General features: G+C 46.6%; 4 protein-coding genes across 5 annotated transcripts; 3 read left to right on the top strand and 1 right to left on the bottom strand.

Moving 5' to 3' along the window:
- Window positions 1-1,116: 1,116 nt before the first annotated feature.
- On the top strand, window positions 1,117-4,879 carry LOC114861077 (cytosolic phospholipase A2 gamma-like). Of its 2 annotated transcripts, none has more exons than XM_029160066.3 (13): window positions 1,117-1,272; window positions 1,351-1,461; window positions 1,802-1,944; window positions 2,014-2,200; window positions 2,322-2,427; window positions 2,498-2,638; window positions 2,941-3,006; window positions 3,077-3,217; window positions 3,331-3,477; window positions 3,569-3,652; window positions 3,899-4,053; window positions 4,212-4,383; window positions 4,471-4,879. In XM_029160066.3, exons 1-13 carry the CDS (start codon window positions 1,189-1,191, stop codon window positions 4,677-4,679), a joined length of 1,746 nt encoding a protein of 581 aa, XP_029015899.1. In that variant the 5' UTR covers window positions 1,117-1,188; the 3' UTR covers window positions 4,680-4,879. The 2 variants fall into 2 exon arrangements, with proteins under 2 accessions (XP_029015899.1, XP_029015900.1); XM_029160067.3 differs by having other exon boundaries at window positions 1,143-1,272; window positions 1,357-1,461.
- A 1,132-nt stretch (window positions 4,880-6,011) lies between these two features.
- Window positions 6,012-8,281, top strand: ppp1r35 (protein phosphatase 1, regulatory subunit 35; the record flags this gene model as incomplete). Its single annotated transcript, XM_029159811.3, has 5 exons — window positions 6,012-6,236; window positions 6,397-6,517; window positions 6,689-6,810; window positions 6,898-6,988; window positions 7,874-8,281. Coding segments are annotated over 5 exons (858 nt in total), but the record flags the coding sequence as incomplete, so codon positions are not given.
- Window positions 8,282-8,965: 684 nt separating this feature from the next.
- rpl23 (ribosomal protein L23) lies at window positions 8,966-11,406 on the top strand. Its single transcript, XM_029158139.3, has 5 exons — window positions 8,966-9,085; window positions 9,920-10,003; window positions 10,456-10,584; window positions 10,771-10,884; window positions 11,280-11,406. Exons 1-5 carry the CDS (start codon window positions 9,073-9,075, stop codon window positions 11,360-11,362), a joined length of 423 nt encoding a protein of 140 aa, XP_029013972.1. The 5' UTR covers window positions 8,966-9,072; the 3' UTR covers window positions 11,363-11,406.
- Window positions 11,407-11,534: 128 nt separating this feature from the next.
- Window positions 11,535-15,672, bottom strand: si:dkey-283b1.7 (von Willebrand factor C domain-containing protein 2-like). The gene is made up of 3 exons (XM_029158138.3): window positions 15,185-15,672; window positions 14,193-14,322; window positions 11,535-13,034 (listed from the first exon to the last, which is right to left on the bottom strand). The coding sequence occupies exons 1-3, from the start codon at window positions 15,551-15,553 to the stop codon at window positions 12,796-12,798; spliced, it is 738 nt and encodes a 245-aa protein (XP_029013971.1). The 5' UTR covers window positions 15,554-15,672; the 3' UTR covers window positions 11,535-12,795.
- Window positions 15,673-15,833: the final 161 nt, after the last annotated feature.

The following is a 15,833-nucleotide window of genomic DNA, read 5'->3' on the forward strand; positions in this document are numbered from 1 at the left end:
TACCCATATATACACAAATATACCCACATATAAACACACATACCCATATATACACACATATACCCACATATAAACACACATACCCATATATACACACATTCATCTTTTGTATTGTTGCATGTTGTCTAGATTGTCTCGAGTTGGACCAGCATGCTCTGTAATTCTAAAGCATCTGTTCACCTAAAGGTGACCTTTCAGGAACAGCCTGTGGAGCCAGGATCGTCCAGTCACAGGAATGAGCTCAGCTACTGAACAGAGATGATAATCTCTGCCGTCCTGAGGCCTTAACGTCAGCGCGGCTAAGATGGACGCTCATGCTCCTCTTCAGTGCACAGAATAGGGAATTCCAAATTTGACCCATTTGAACACATGTTATATGAGATCGTTTTATATGAGCTGTGGCTCAGAGACCAGACACCTTCCGCCTGTTCAAAGGGCTCTGTCTCTGAGATGCTCCTTTTTGCTGGTCGGCCCTGAGGTGTGGGTGCAGCCGCGCAGGAGGAACCTCCCAGACATTCCTAAAAAGAATGAAATGTTCAGGTGGAACTGACTGTTCTCCTATAAAGACGCTTGCACCAGCGAGCCTTGTGTTGGAAGTGCACTAATTTATACAGTTCCTAGTCATCATTTTAACAAGCACCACTCTACTGAGTTGATACTCAGAATAATGAACCATACTAACGTCCTGCATCACTGTCCATCACCGCTTCACATGCAGGCGGACACGCGACAGCAGTGATTAGTGGAGTTACTGATCACATTCAAACACATTTATATGTCACTCTTCACTCTCACTGTTTGTGTCTGTTGGTAAATTAGCTTATTTTGAGTCCTGTATTTGATTAGTTGAGCTGATGCATGTTGATAATACAAACTGCATTTAAATAAAATAAAGTAAATGAGCATATTTATGTTTGCTTGAGTTTTATCATCTGAGACCAAGTAATGCAGAAACAAAACTCCAAATCACCTCCACAGACGTGATGCTTGTCTCTGTCTGTGTCAGCTCAGCTGAAGCTCAGTTATTTGTGATTTAATCACATGCATGCATGCATGCGCGGGCGTGTGTGTGTTTGTGTGTGGGGGGGGGGGGCGTGAGGGTGGTCTGTTTTCACCAGACTGGACAAAATCAGCTTCAGGAGGAGACGGCTCTGACAGAGAACTGGTCCCAGAAGCCTGACGTCAGGCATGCAGACTGGAAATGCAGGTTTTTCACTGTTCTTTGTTTGTCTTGTCTTCATCAGCATGGAGGGAAAAGAAGCAGCTTCACAGGTGAGAGATTAAATGAAATGTTGATGGAAAGTATAACCTGCGTTGCGTCGGATAGAAGCTAAAAACGTTTCGCTTCAGAAACAGGTCCGTCGGTCCGACTCGCTGTGTGCTGGTGAACAGGACTATGTCGCCAGGCGCAAACTAGTGGTGTTGAAGGCTCTGAAAAACCTGCAGGTCAACTGCACAGAGGTAAGATCGGCTCATCTGCTGCTCATCTCTGAATCTGACTGTGTCTTTAAAAACAAACATAGTTAACACATTGACTGACAATCAGATAAAGAGCTTTACACATACAGTTTAACTACACAGTAAACATGTGTGTTCACGTTGGGCAACAACTGGGCAACAGTTGAAAGGAAGCGCGTCCTTTAATGGAAGAGGCTCCAGTGGAAGCAGGCTCAGCAGGTTTATAGAAGCAGCAACAGACGGAATCAAACAGTATCAGGTTTATACATGATCCAGGACTGACGGGTTGCTGTAGAATCAGAACCGCTCTGTTGACGGCTCTCCTCGTGCGTGTGATCTCCAGGACGCCGTTCCTCACATCGCTCTGCTGGCGTCCGGGGGGGGTCAGAGGGCAGCGGTGGGTCTGGTGGGTTCTGCCTACCAGCTGCAGCAGGACGGCCTGCTGGACACGCTGCTCTACCTGGGAGGAGTCTCTGGGTCCACATGGTACCGGTGGCAGCGGTGGGGTGGGAGGGCTTGTCCCTGTGGCCCTGCATGACCTCTCCTCTCCCACAGGTCCATGAGTTCTTTGTACTATGACCCAGAGTGGAGCTCCAACATGGACGGAGCGGTGGCCCGGCTGTCGGGACCGGGGGTGGAGCTGGAGGAGGCGCTGGGATGGCTGGACAAGAGCTCACAGCAGGAGGACTTCTCCCTCAGTGACATCTGGGGGGTTCTGACCTCTGCTGGGATCATGAAGCAGGTACCACACACACACACGCACGCACGCACGCACGCACGCATGCACGCACGCACGCACGCACACACACACACACACACACACACACACACACACACACACTTCATCACGTGTGTTTCCTCAGATGAATCTGCAGCATCTTTCCGAGGAGGCCAAGAGGAACGCCACCAACCCATACCCTGTGTACAGCGCCGTCGAGAAGCGCTGCTACCAAAACGGGCCAACAGAAGGTACCGACCATGCTGGCACCCGACGCTTTACTGTCATTGGTCTGTAGGTAAAACACTGTGTGGGTCTCAGGGAAATGGTTCGAGGTGACGCCTCACGAGGCTGGATTCACAGAGATGGGCCTCTTCATCCAGACGTCTCTACTGGGAAGCAAGTTCCAGAATGGAACGCTGGTGGAGGAGCGGCCGGAGATGGACATGGTCAGACTACAAGGTGTGTGTGTGTGTGTGTGTGTGTGTGTGTGTGTGTGTGTGTGTGTGTGTGTGTGTGTGTGTGTGTGTGTGTGTGTGTGTGTGTGTTTGTGAGACCTACCACAGCCACGATGCCATGATGACTTAGAGGTTGGTTGACCTTTGACCCTAAGCGTGAGCGGTTCAATCCGTACGCGTGTGTGTGTGTGTGTGTGTGTGTGTGTGTGTGTGTGTGTGTGTGTGTGTGTGTGTGTGTGTGTGTGTGTGTGTGTGTGTGTGTGTGTGTGTGTGTGATCTCTGAATGCATTTGTGTTGTTGTTGCAGGTCTTCTCGGTTGTGCTCTGGCTGATGAGAAGTTCCTGAAGAGCCTAATGCCTGCGTATCTGAACGGTAATCACACTCTCACATGATGCTCAGATCAGACGTCCTGGAGGTGCTGGATGTTCTCTGTGTGTTTCAGTGCCTGGACTCGTGGACAGCGCTGCTGAGGAGTACGTGCGTGTCTACAGTATGCTGGACAAACTGGTGGACCTGACACGAAGCACCATCCAAGACCCCACTGCTCTGGCTGATCTGGACCATCTGCAGAAAATACTGAAAGGTGACGACGACGCTGCTCAGGCTCAGCTCCTACTGGCTTCATTCATCCAATTCATGTCCATGTTGACATTTTACCCCAAGTGATGCTCAGATCACTGTTTATCACTTCTTCAGACATGATGAATCATAACCAGTCTGCGCTGCTGGAGGCAAAGAGTCCAGAGGAACGAAAGGGCCTTTTTCAGCAGTGGAGCCTGGAGCTGGTGGCAGCGGTGGAGAACTGGAGCCAGAACCTGGAGGACGGAGCCTTCAAAACCCACGGTGGGTGTGAAATGTGGCAGAGAATAATAATAATAATAATAATGGCAACGAAACGTTTGATTAACATGTGCTTGTTTGTGGTTTCCTCCAGCCTCTGTTCTCACTAAACAGGTCATTCCTCTCATCATAAAGTGGGAGTGGGGAACAACCAGGAACTTCCTCTACCAATACCAAGGTAAGAACACAGCACCATGGAAACGTATTTAGGTTCTCATCTATTTTTCATGTTTCTATATAAAAGCCGGATATTTATATTTATTATACGCCTGATTTAATCCACCTGAGCCCAGTACAAACAGACCTGCTCTGTCCTAACACACTAGTTGTTCTGAGGCTTCTTGTCATTTAGTCCCTTTAGTCCTTTTCTGTTACTGCTGATTTAATGATGCAGCACATTTGCTTTCCACATGTTGCTGGGCAGATTCCATGGTTCCACCGTGCCTCCACACCAATGAAAGCCTCCACCTGATCGACGCTGGACTGCTGATCAACGTGGCCTACCCTGCGTTCCTGGGGGAAAAGAGAGACATTGACCTCATCATCGCACCGGAGTACAGCGCTGGGAACATCTTTGAGGTAAAGTAGTGGTGAAAAGACCAGTCACTGCTGGGAGGATGCTGCTGGTGAGTGGTGGCAGGATGATGCTGCGTGTGGAGTCGTGAATGGGTCAGAAGACAGTCCACACACATTTACAGACACTGCTGCATTAATGTTGAACTGTGACCACTTCACAGACTCTGACTCTCGCCAGAGACTATGCAGCTGAGGTGAAGAAGCCTTTCCCAGAGATAGACAACAAAGTCATAGAGGACAGAGACTGGCCAAAGGACTGTTACGTGTTCGAGGGGAAAGGGAAGGAGCCCACCATCGTTTACATGCCGCTGTTCAACAGACGCAACTGCAAAGGTCCGTTCCACACAACGACAGCTCAGCCGGGCTGAATGTAATGTAGCTGCTCGCTGTCTGACTGCCCGTGTTCGCTGTTTGCTCCAGATGTGGAGGAGCTCAAAGCGAAGAGGGAGGAGTTCTCCACGTTCCAGCGGCCCTTTTCCCCGGAGAAGATCAACTTCGTGCTGGAGACGGCAAAAGCCAACATGAAGAACAACAGGGAAACTCTGCTGAGGGAGATCCACAAAGCCACTGTCCGTCGCAGGGGACATCAGAATCACAATCAGAAAAAGCTTTATTGCCATGCTCTGTAGAGTGCACTTCAAAGAACTAGGAACTTGTCTTCTTCTTTGTCTTTGATTGGGTGTGATCTTGGATCTTTTTAATCATCTTTATAAAGTAGAGAGGATACAGTCGGAGCTCTGTCTGCACAAACACACATGAATATATAAACCAAGCTTCAGCTGCATTTAAGGTGAAAAATACAATGCAATAAAGAGGATCCTAACAATGACTTTGTTTTGAATTTTCCACCATACATAAATGAATTTATAAGTACAAATAAGAGCGCGTTGTGAGACAGGCCTGAATCTACATGCAGGTCTAGTATACTTTGTTAAACACACTCTAGGCCTTTATTTCCAGCAATTTGTCTGAGCATTTTATTGTGGAACCTCGGAGATCGGGTGGTTGGTTGGATCATGAAAGTGTAGGCCTCTAATAATGTGCTGTCAGATCATCCCTGAGCCACCATCACTCTGTTTATATAACCATTCACCAACATCAGAATGTCAGAATGTCACCTGATGCTGGTTTCTGTGTATCATTACAACAATGCATCTGGTCGGTAATAATACTTGCTGTTATTTCATTTACAACACACAAAGGTCTTCACGGGTAAAGAACTAATGAATAAATATGAATAACCGCTGGGGTTTCTGGGTTTTGGCCGCTGGGTGGCGGTGTCGTGTTGCGTCCTGATCGCGAAGTCTCGAAAACAGAGAAGTAGAATTACAACCGGAAACGAGGAGAAAGCGGACGTAAGTGTGCGGAGGGGAATTTAAATAAGAAACGGTAGATTTGACTTGAAATAAACGCGTTCATCACCTTTAGAGCTTCTTGGAGCTGGGGCTTCTGAGGACCTTCTCTGACTGCACGTTTCCAGGTAGCTTAGGCAGCTAACGTTAGCTGTTTGACGGTTGGTCTATATGGAAGTTACACCAGGCGGCAGAAAGTTTAATCTGACACACGGTGTTTGTCGGTGGAAAATCATCTGCTGAAAATAGTAACAGGCTAACTACCGTCCTTCACCCGTTACCATGGTAACTTTAAGTGTCATCCTAATTGACTTAACTGCTAGATCTTGTATGGCAGTAGCTGGCCTTTAGCAGCACGTGCTAATAGGCTAGCAAATTTACGACGTACTTAATTAGCTGTTAGTAAACACTAACACCAGCTACCCGGGCTCAGTTATATGTATTTATGTTTCTAAAACTAGTTAGATAGTCTGTTTATAAAAGTCACAAAACAGCGTAAACCATTATTACGGAATTAAAGTAATGTCTCTTCTATACCACATAGTGTTTTTGCAAATTATTTGCTGTGGGGATTATTTAAACTCATTGTGCTGTTTCCTGTCAGGATGAGGAGTTCCTCCTCCCTCCTCTCCCCTCCCCCCCTCTCCCCACCCAGCCCCTGTTCCCCTCACCACCTCCTCCTCTCTGACTCACTGTCCTGAACTCGACCTGTCCGTCGTACTCAGCCCTGCTCCCAAGACGGGACATGCACACATAAAGACGTGTCAGAAGAGCAACCGTTCACCCCCAAAGCCCCATCCAAGAAAACAGACTGGAAAAAAGAGAAACGCAAAGGTGAGCAGCCCACAGTGCACGTCGCCTGGAAATGGCAAGTGACCATAAAGCGTCAAACGTTTGTGGAAATCCATAATTTCTGCTTGAGCTAATTGTTGTTGAAAACTACGTGTGATGACGTCGCCCTGATGGTTGTGCATGTGTGTATGATCTCCTGAAGGTGTGTTTTGTAGAACCAGTGGCTGTCAGAGTTACAGCAGAGCCTCATGTCGCAGTGAGCAGCGATGCCTTGTGTCATGAGCCATTCAGGGGTCAGAGGAAGAGCAGAGGATATCACCATGGTAACCAGAACCTGAGACTGAGTGTATGGTTAAATCGAGGCATAATAGTTTAACAGTAAATTCATTTGAGAAAATTCATTTGGTAGTATTTATAATTCATTTTTACCCAGTAGTGCTGATGATAAAAGCAACAATAAAAGCATTTTTTCTACTCTCCTCTGACTTGTGAAGTCTCCAGACAGAGCAGATCAGTGGAGCCTCCTGCTGCAGAATCTATTCAAGATCCAGGCTATCTGGAAAAGGCAGAGATGAACACCACTCTGGCTTTGAAGGCAGAGCTTCAATCAGTGCAGGTTAAATAGTTGGTTATCACTGTGATATTACCAAAGCAATCGCCCACTAATTACTGAGTTAATCTGTCTGTCCGTGTTGTTTCTCAGGGAGCAGAGTTTAACCCCCAGAAGGCCATTAAGGAGACATTGCAGAGGTCAGAGAAGACTAAAAACCTGATCAATATCAGAGCTACTGAAGGTAACGCACAACTACCCTATCATTTACTTGGAACAATAGTATTTAGGTCTGCTGAGTAAATGAAGCACAAACAAGTATCCAGTAATACTGGTATTGTTTCCACCTTTATAATTTGTCATTCTATCATATTATTAGTAAATTATCAGTCAAGATGGCTTTTATTTAAATAAATGAAGCTTTGCTGGTTTATTGTTGTCAGTAAATCTGTACACACTAGAAATGCAGTGACAGTCTTACATCATGTTGCAAAACATCAGTATGTAACCTTCCATGATTATTACTGTTATTTTATGTGTGTTTCATACATTGCCAAAAGTATTCACTCACCCATCCAAATATTCGGAATCAGGTATTCCAATCACTTCCATAGCCACAAATGTATAAAATCAATGAGCTAGACATTCAACTGTCACCTGTTTTATAAAAATGTGGAAGCATGTAGGAACAACAGCAACTCAGCCACGAAGTGGTAGCTGATGGAGCGGGTCATCAGATGCTGAGGCGCATAGAGCAAAGAGGTCGCCAACTTTCTGCAGAGTCAATCGCTACAGACCTCCAAACGACATGTGGCCTTCAGATTAGCTCAATAACAGTGCGCAGAGAGCTTCGTGGAATGGGTTTTCATAGCAAAGCAGCTACGTCCAAGCCATACATCACTAAGTGCAATGCAAAGCATGGGTTGCAGTGGTGTAAAGCAGAGTATACGGCACATTACGGTAATACTGTGTAGTCTTGATGGCTAGTTTTATCTTCAGAATAATATGTAAAAAATACCTGCAAGCTGAAATTTAAACAATTCTAAAAGCACAACGATTTGAAGTTGTTGATATTAATACAAGCACTGTACTATCCCCCCCTCTCTGTCTGTCTTGTTTGTTGATATAGTTGTGAACGTCTCTCGCTCTCGGCATCTCTTCACCTCACTGATCAGCGTCAGTGTGGAGCAGGATGAGCTGATCAGCCAGGCAGTGCAGGAGAGGCTGCTGCTGGCCCCGTCCCAACACCACGACAGGACAGCAGATGGCCCCTCGCTGCTCCCCTTCATGACCCCCGGCCTGTTCAGACAGAGGCCCCTCCCACCAGATGAGGAGCCCGTCGACTCCGACCCTCGCCCATGCACCTGGCCTGCACACTCAACCTTTGACCTCTACAAACGACAGAGACGCTGGGAGGCCACACCCTGACGATGGATGTATTTTACAAACCGAATGCTTGTCTCAATATTTAAATTATGGTCATCTGCTTAACTCCTATAAAATTAGTTTTGTCTAATAAAATCTCTATAAAATATTAGGTCTGGCTTTCATTTTAGTATTGCTCTTTCTCATGTTTAACCCTTCACAAGTACCATTTTACTTCTAAACCTGAGTACCTAAATGTGTTGCTATTCATCTTGACACTGAGTAAATATGTGTAAGTTTTGTGATTAAGAAAAATCTACTCAGTATTTACAATTTATGACTTTTTAAGAATGCAAAGTATCACAATCGTACAGCTGCTTGCTGCTAGAGTGGCAGCTGTTAAAATACTCAGCGGTACCTTTGGTACTACTCTGTTCAGAGCTTCACTGGGGGAAGCCGAATAAGTTGCACATTGATGCTTTAGGTGGATGTGAGGTTGTTATTGTGTTGCTATCTGTCACCAAAATCAAACTGAAATTTTCTGTCTGGGTTTTCTCATTTTTATGCTGACAACCAAGAGATTATGACTGGAAAATGTAACTTTCATACAGATGATGAGACAAAGATAATTTATTACTGACCCTGAGTTGAATGTAACAATTGCTCACACTGTTTTCTCGTTACTGTACACTCTAAACTATTCATCTTCATCTGCAATAACTTTGTAGTATAAAATGAAAGTCACAGCGGTTTGTGAGGAGGACAGTCAATAGAAATTGAGATCAGAAGAAGAGCAGAACAAAGTAGGAGAAAACTGAGGCTGTTGTGAGAAGCAATCCCATTAGGTGGCAGCAGAGCAGTAGAAGAAGAACGCAGCGCGGTTCAGCACCGCGACCCGGAAGTTCTTTTCAACTTTATATCCCACAATTCCTTTCACCGTCTTCCTCTTTCCCTACCGCAGCAATGTCTAAGAGAGGTATGAAACTCCACTTGTACAATCAACATTCATCTGCGCTTTTCACGCTGTACCAGCTCCTATATTGTTCCTGGTATTTGTTTAAGTGGCCAGGACTACATGCACGTGTGGTTATTTTTTTAAAATATGAAAACGGTCACTGTTTCTGAACGGTAGCATTTATACTGGCTAGTTGGCGGTAGCCATGTTTCGCTGTTAGCACCATGAAGCAGCTAGCGATAGCTCCATGCAGCGATGTGGCTGCAGTTAAAGACGCCAACAGCGCGGCCGTTTTAAGTCTGGCGTCCACGACCAGATAAGAAAAGGTGAGACGTTCAGCCGGAGCCACCAACGTTAGGTTCAGGCCAACGTGGATTGAAAAGTAGCTACCGAATAACCTACCGGTACTAACTACTAGGTCACTAAACGTGGCGACTAGTTGAGTTGACTCTGCGTTGATTCTCCTATTCAGGCAGGTCTAAAACGTAACGTTGAGTTTTTGGGCAGTGGTTTGAGGCCTTCCGATGCTCAGCGTCTAAATCATCAGTTTAGCCCAATCCAGATAGTTTACATTTACTTGGTGCCAGCAGATGTCGGGCTGTAGTTAAACATACACTTGGAGGTTGCATGTGTTCTCTATTGAAAAGTCTGTTTAAGTTATTTAAGTTATTCATGAGCTTGGTGCACTCATTTGCTTCAAGCTGTACCAACACATTGGTTCAGTGTTAAATGTTTAATGCACAGCTATGTCTAATTGCTGTCATATCTCCTGGTTCTCATCCCTGGTGACAGAATTTATCCAATACAAGACCTCTTTGTGACTCTGCTTATGAAGTCATGTGTGTTTTCCTTCAGGACGTGGTGGTTCATCTGGAGCCAAGTTCCGCATCTCGCTGGGTCTCCCAGTGGGAGCGGTCATCAACTGCGCTGACAACACAGGTATGGATGTATATGCATGCTTTAAGTGATAGCAGATGATGTTTCTCCCAAGTAGAAGAAACAAAACTGTTTTTTACTTGCATAGTGTTTGCACTCTGCCAATTTTGATCAATGAGGATTTGGCTCTTTAGGGCGATGCAAATGTAGTTCATGCTGTTGTGCTCAAGGACTTTGTAGCTTCTCTACAAAATCATCAGTTTTTAGTAATGCAGACATTTTGTATGGGTATCATGTCAGTGATGCATCCCTCTTTAAAAGCACTTGCTTTGTCCTCTCAGTGGCTCGGTGAGTTGTCGTAGAAGGGAATATTACACTCGTCACTGTGGGTGAGACGGCAGGCTCTGCTGTGTCTGACTGATCTCAATCAGTGACGAGACAAATGAAATGTAGACCTGAACCGTTCTGTAAGGTTTCATACTTGCTGTTAATCTTTGCCTCCCTTTATCCTTCAGGTGCCAAGAACCTGTACATCATCTCTGTGAAGGGCATCAAGGGGCGTCTGAACCGTCTGCCTGCTGCAGGAGTGGGTGACATGGTCATGGCCACAGTCAAGAAAGGAAAACCAGAACTCAGGAAGAAGGGTGAGTATAACTGGCAGATCTGTGCATGTGGTTCATTCACGCTTATTGGTCAGGATGTAGGCTAGAATTGCACACTGTAACAGGTTACACTGTTGCATGTATACCTTTAACCAAACTCTCAACTATCTAAGTCACTTGTTCTGTCTAGTTTAGCTAAGTTCAATCATGCGTTGTGTCCGTGTTCAGTGCATCCTGCGGTGGTGATACGGCAGCGGAAGTCGTATCGACGAAAAGATGGCGTCTTCCTCTACTTTGAAGACAATGCAGGCGTCATCGTAAACAACAAGGGAGAAATGAAAGGTGAGTGTAGGCACTAGAGGTTTTCCAGCAGAGAAATGGTCTGTCATAGTGAAATTAAAGCCTGTATCTTTATTAGTAGCTTATTCATGCAATGATGACTAAGTTGTCTTGATGTCTTCACACTACTACAGGGTCACTGTAGTTACAAACTGACTCTTCCCTTTCAAAAGCACTTGCTTTGTCTGCTCAGTGGCTCAGTGAGTCGTCGTAAAAGGGTAAATTAAACTTGTTACTGTGGGTGAGATGGCGGCGATCAACTGTAGCTGACTGGTCTCAATCAGTGACAAGACAAACAACTCCGATGTCTGTTCCACACCACCACCGTTTGGTTTGTTCATGCATTGTATTGCATTTCAGTGTTGGAGCTAAAGGAACCCATGTACTTGTGTCTGCAGGTTCAGCCATCACAGGACCAGTGGCCAAAGAGTGTGCTGACCTGTGGCCCAGGATCGCCTCGAATGCTGGCAGTATCGCCTGAGCTGGACCCTGGATTGTTTTCAATAAAAACTGTTGTTAATCAAATAGACTAGTCAGTGTTTTATCTGTGGAGGAAACATCCTTTGAAATAAGTAGATGATGTGGTGAAATCTTGGAACATGCTGATCTGAGACGTCCTATGATCATACCCACCACTAGATGACGCACTGGCCTGACTAGAAACATGGAAGTTTTATTTGACAAACTACAGTTCACATGACGCAACTGGAACAATTTACAGATAAAAATATAGTTGTACATAAAGATGTAAACATGTTAAGCCTGAGTACTGAAAAAAATCCCTGAGGGACTGAAACAACAAAGGGCTGGATGTTTGCAGGTGAGATGTAGTGAAGCTGCAGAGGTCAAATACTGAGAATTCAAAACCCAACAATGACTATACCTGCACCATAAACTCAGTTTATCTGGTGTTATTTGTGTCTAATGGGAATAAAACACAACTACGTCTGCCAGGGGTCGGTTTACAGTTGAGATGGGTTTTAGTGTGGCAGATGGTTATGGACTGTGGAGTCGCCCAGAAGTAACCGGTCAGTGCAGGTGCATCCAGCTCTGGGTCAGTATGTTGGTGCCCTCGAGTCCAGCAGAGGAAGGAGAGCAGACAACAAGCTAACGTGCATGAAAACTGGCTGCACAGCAAATCCAAGAGCTCAAACAATATCTGATGCTGCCTGCGGGAATGTGATGTCTGTCTCCTTGCTGCTAACAACAGGGATGCATGCAGATTATTCTACTGCCACATGTCCTGCTCTCTGGAGACAAACGGTCAGGTTGAAATGAGTTACTCTTAACCAGCTGCATCATCACCATGATGCTCAGCTCTACTCTGACATCTGACGACCCAGGACCCATTAACGCTGTTAAACTGGAGCCTACATATCCCAGCATGTCAGAACCTTTTCCAGCTCAATCAGGACAAAATTAAAGTTTTAATCACCCGCCCTTAAACAGAGAAATGAAAATAAGAACCTCAAACACATTCACTAAATCCTGGTCCACAAGTAAAAAAAACCTGGGTGATGTTTTTAGTCCTAACTTTGAAACTCATATCAGAACCATAAGCACAAATGCATTCAACCACATTTAAACAAGTTTCTCCACTCCAGTGAGATCATTGGTGAGTTACATGTTCTACAAACTCACTTTACTGACGAGGATCAGACAGAGACACATCACTTATACCTGATGTTTGGTTAGTGAGGTCGGAGGAAGTTACAGGAGATTTAGACAAAGACATGTGGACTACATCAATTAACGTACTGGGTCACAGCAAGATCTAAATCTACGTTTGTATATATCTACTTTTTATAATTACACTGCTGGAAAAAACCTGAACTATAGAGAAATTATTTCGCTGCAGAAGCAACACAACATCCGTGAACAGACTGGGCTGCTTGGACCAGTGAATTTCACATCTTATGGGATGAGGTCCAGCCTGGGTTTGAACCTCCCCCCTCTCTCCCTGCTGCCCTCATCACTGGGGGCTTCGGTGCTGGTGCTGGGTGTCGGGTCCACCTGGGGCTGCTGCTCACAGGTGGCGTGGGGGTGGGTGTGCCAGGTCCCGTCCCGGTAGGTGCAGTAACAGACCGTCAGCTCGTCGATGTTCACACGCTCCCCAGCTGGGATCACCCTGTTCCCAGCAAAGCAGTTAGGACCTGGAACAACAGGAAAGACGGCTCGGGACGATTCTGCAGGGATTCGTGGTCCTCGGGGGGTAAACCCGTGGTCAGTGTCTGTTTCTGATGTTAAGGCAGCTATGAACAGATTCCATGGAACCTCCTTTGAAGATGTTCATTGTCCAATAAGGTAAAATTTATTAACTCTGGTCATTTTTCATTTCCCTACTATATATATGTAGTATAATATTATTAGCAAAGGGTTTCATTTTTGCCTAAAGCTTTGAACATGATCTGCATCCCTCATTCACAGATGGAGGTTCCTTGATTTGGCTGCTACCTGTGAAACAATTAGCAGCGCCTGTCAGCAGGAGGACAGGAAGCACACTTAATCTGCTGCCAGACCCCACCGTGCTCCATAAAGCACAGCTGACAGGAGGAGAAGGAGGGGAAAAAAAAGAATCAGTGACGCAACGAACCAAACCATCTGTCCCACTGTCCGTCCAGCAGAGGAGGTGTAAAAATAGACACTACAACTAAAGCACAAGGGAAAGTTCACTGATGTTCATGAATATGATGCTTTGGTCGCAAAAGAGCTTTGTCTGTCCACTGCTATTTCCCTCACACACACACACACACACACACACACACACACACACACACACACACACACACACACACACACACACACACACACACACACACACACACACACACACACACACACACACACACACACATCTGAGGCCAGAGGCCTGAAAGCATGTGACATAACAGCGAGGCTGTAAGCTGCAGGGTGTAGGAGGTGATGTAACCATATCGTCGTGTGAGCTGCCGAATGCAAACAAACAGTCGGGAGGTGAGGAGCCAGTCAGAGACGGTCAGCGTGGATGAGAGGGTGATGCCACGGCTCACTGCTACTCACAGTGTCAGACAGTCCACACTCACTGATGCTCCTGAAGCCTCCTGGCCTGCTTCACCTGCTTTTAAAGGTCTCCCATACAGTCGAATCATGTGAGTCTGTAACTAAGAAGCTCAATGCACTTCAAAGAACACAGAGATGGTCATGAACCAGTAGAAAGCCTCATCGTCAACGTGCTTCACTGTGAATGATGCCGGTTGTGCTTCCTGGGACCATGAATGACCCCAACAGACATAATGGACTGCAGAACTTTGACCTCGTGGAGCGGGTCTTACCGGTCCTGCAGATGGGGCAGCAGTGGTTGGCTTCGTAGGTGGGGTTGACGCAGTGAGGGGCAGGGCAGTCTGAGATGCTGCAGTAGACCTCCCTGTTGGCCTCGCAGCGGCAGCGCTCGCACCTCGACAGCTGAAACGCAACACACACACAACATCCGTGTTCTCACCTTATTACAGTAAACTAATCCTAGGGTCGCTTTGACGAGTGCCTGGATCACATGCGGCCAGTCTCCGTCACCAAACAGCACAAATACATCATCAGTTACATAAACACAGTCCTCATGTCCCCACTAAGCGCGCGGCCACATGTCAACATCTGTTTATTGAGACTACAACCAAATGGACCCGTGTTATTTTTTACTGAGTTCTGCCCCTTTGTGCTCAGACAGGCTCTGAGCCCAAACCACCTGACAGGAGGAAACGAGCCCCGGTCCTGACCCAGATGCTCTGTTTGTGTAAAACCACTCCATTTGGGATCAGCTGGGTTTGGGTGTTGGTGTTATTTCCTGGTCTTTGTGATTGAGGAGTGTGAATTATTTTAAGTGTAGGTGTTTAGGTGATTTAATTAAGTAGTTTGTTTACCGACTGCAAAAAGTTCATGTGTGTTTATTCAGTCAGAAGCTGGATGGAGTGACTTCTTTAGTTTCTGGCTGAACAAACGGCAGAGATCAGGTTCTGTGTCACAAAACCTGTTAACGGCTGTTAACGTTTAAAATAAAACCCAAAGCAAAAAGAGGGTTTGACCAACAACATCATTACAACAACGTTATTAAGTTATTTTAACGTCATGAAACGGTTTTCAAAGCTTGAAGCGTCATGCTGAGAAACAATACATTAAAAAAACATATACAGCATATTTAGTGCTAGTAAATGCTTGTTCAGAGGTTAAGCCCACGGTTTGACTCTATTAACAGACCGCAGCTCAGGTGCGCTGCTCTGCACCTGAAGCTGCGGAGGAACTCTCTCTCTCTCTCTCTCTCTCTCTCTCTCACCCTGAACTCCTCCAGGAGCCGGTAGGTTTTGCCTCCGTAGACACAGACCCGGGCCACCGCCTCGCACACCGGACAGCACGCCTTGTACCTGATCCGCGTACAGCGCGGGTGGATGCGGGGACACTTGGGCCGGACGCACACCGGACCGTCCACGGTGCACGTGCACGGACACGCCGTGGGACTCGGGTAGTAAACCTCCCCGATGCCGTAGACGAACCCGTGGTCGTCGATGCACCACTTCCCGCGGTAGTCCCCGAACTCGTAGTCCAGGTCGCTTTTGGAGGAGTACTCCGCGACGGGTCCGGGACCGTGCGCCAGCCGCAGCATCAGGACCAGAGCCACGGGGAAGCAGCGGAGCCGGTGCCGCATGGTGAACAGGTCGCTGTCTGCCGCGCCGCCGCGCTCCGGCAGCTTCTCCACCGACCGGTGACGCCCACACGCGCGTCAGTTAGAGACGCGGTGACCTGGACCCAAAGCACGAGGGGCTCCAGCTTCCACGGAACAATGTCTCTGCTTCATCCAGAAGTGAGCGGGGGTTTCCAGTGGAGATGATGTCATCTCCATCGCCATTAAGCGTGTGAATCTTCTAATTATCACTTATCCTTATACTTCGTCAGGACAGATCAAATTTAACGTCCCAGAGGCCAAA

The sequence above is a fragment of the Betta splendens genome, chromosome 8 (assembly GCF_900634795.4).
Source record: "Betta splendens chromosome 8, fBetSpl5.4, whole genome shotgun sequence".
Classification (NCBI taxonomy): Eukaryota; Metazoa; Chordata; class Actinopteri; order Anabantiformes; family Osphronemidae; genus Betta; species Betta splendens.

Coding starts and splice junctions, on each gene's coding strand:
- LOC114861077 (XM_029160066.3), top strand. CDS start 1,189: ATGCAGACTGGAAATGCAGGTTTTTCACTGTTCTTTGTTTGTCTTGTC. Junction 1,273..1,350: donor GAAAAGAAGCAGCTTCACAG/GTGAGAGATTAA, acceptor GTTTCGCTTCAG/AAACAGGTCCGTCGGTCCGA. Junction 3,218..3,330: donor TCTGCAGAAAATACTGAAAG/GTGACGACGACG, acceptor TCACTTCTTCAG/ACATGATGAATCATAACCAG.
- rpl23 (XM_029158139.3), top strand. Junction 10,585..10,770: donor ACCAGAACTCAGGAAGAAGG/GTGAGTATAACT, acceptor GTCCGTGTTCAG/TGCATCCTGCGGTGGTGATA. Junction 10,885..11,279: donor CAACAAGGGAGAAATGAAAG/GTGAGTGTAGGC, acceptor TTGTGTCTGCAG/GTTCAGCCATCACAGGACCA.
- si:dkey-283b1.7 (XM_029158138.3), bottom strand. CDS start 15,553: ATGCGGCACCGGCTCCGCTGCTTCCCCGTGGCTCTGGTCCTGATGCTG. Junction 14,323..15,184: donor GGCTCCTGGAGGAGTTCAGG/GTGAGAGAGAGA, acceptor GTTGCGTTTCAG/CTGTCGAGGTGCGAGCGCTG. Junction 13,035..14,192: donor CTGCCCCATCTGCAGGACCG/GTAAGACCCGCT, acceptor CTGTTGTTCCAG/GTCCTAACTGCTTTGCTGGG.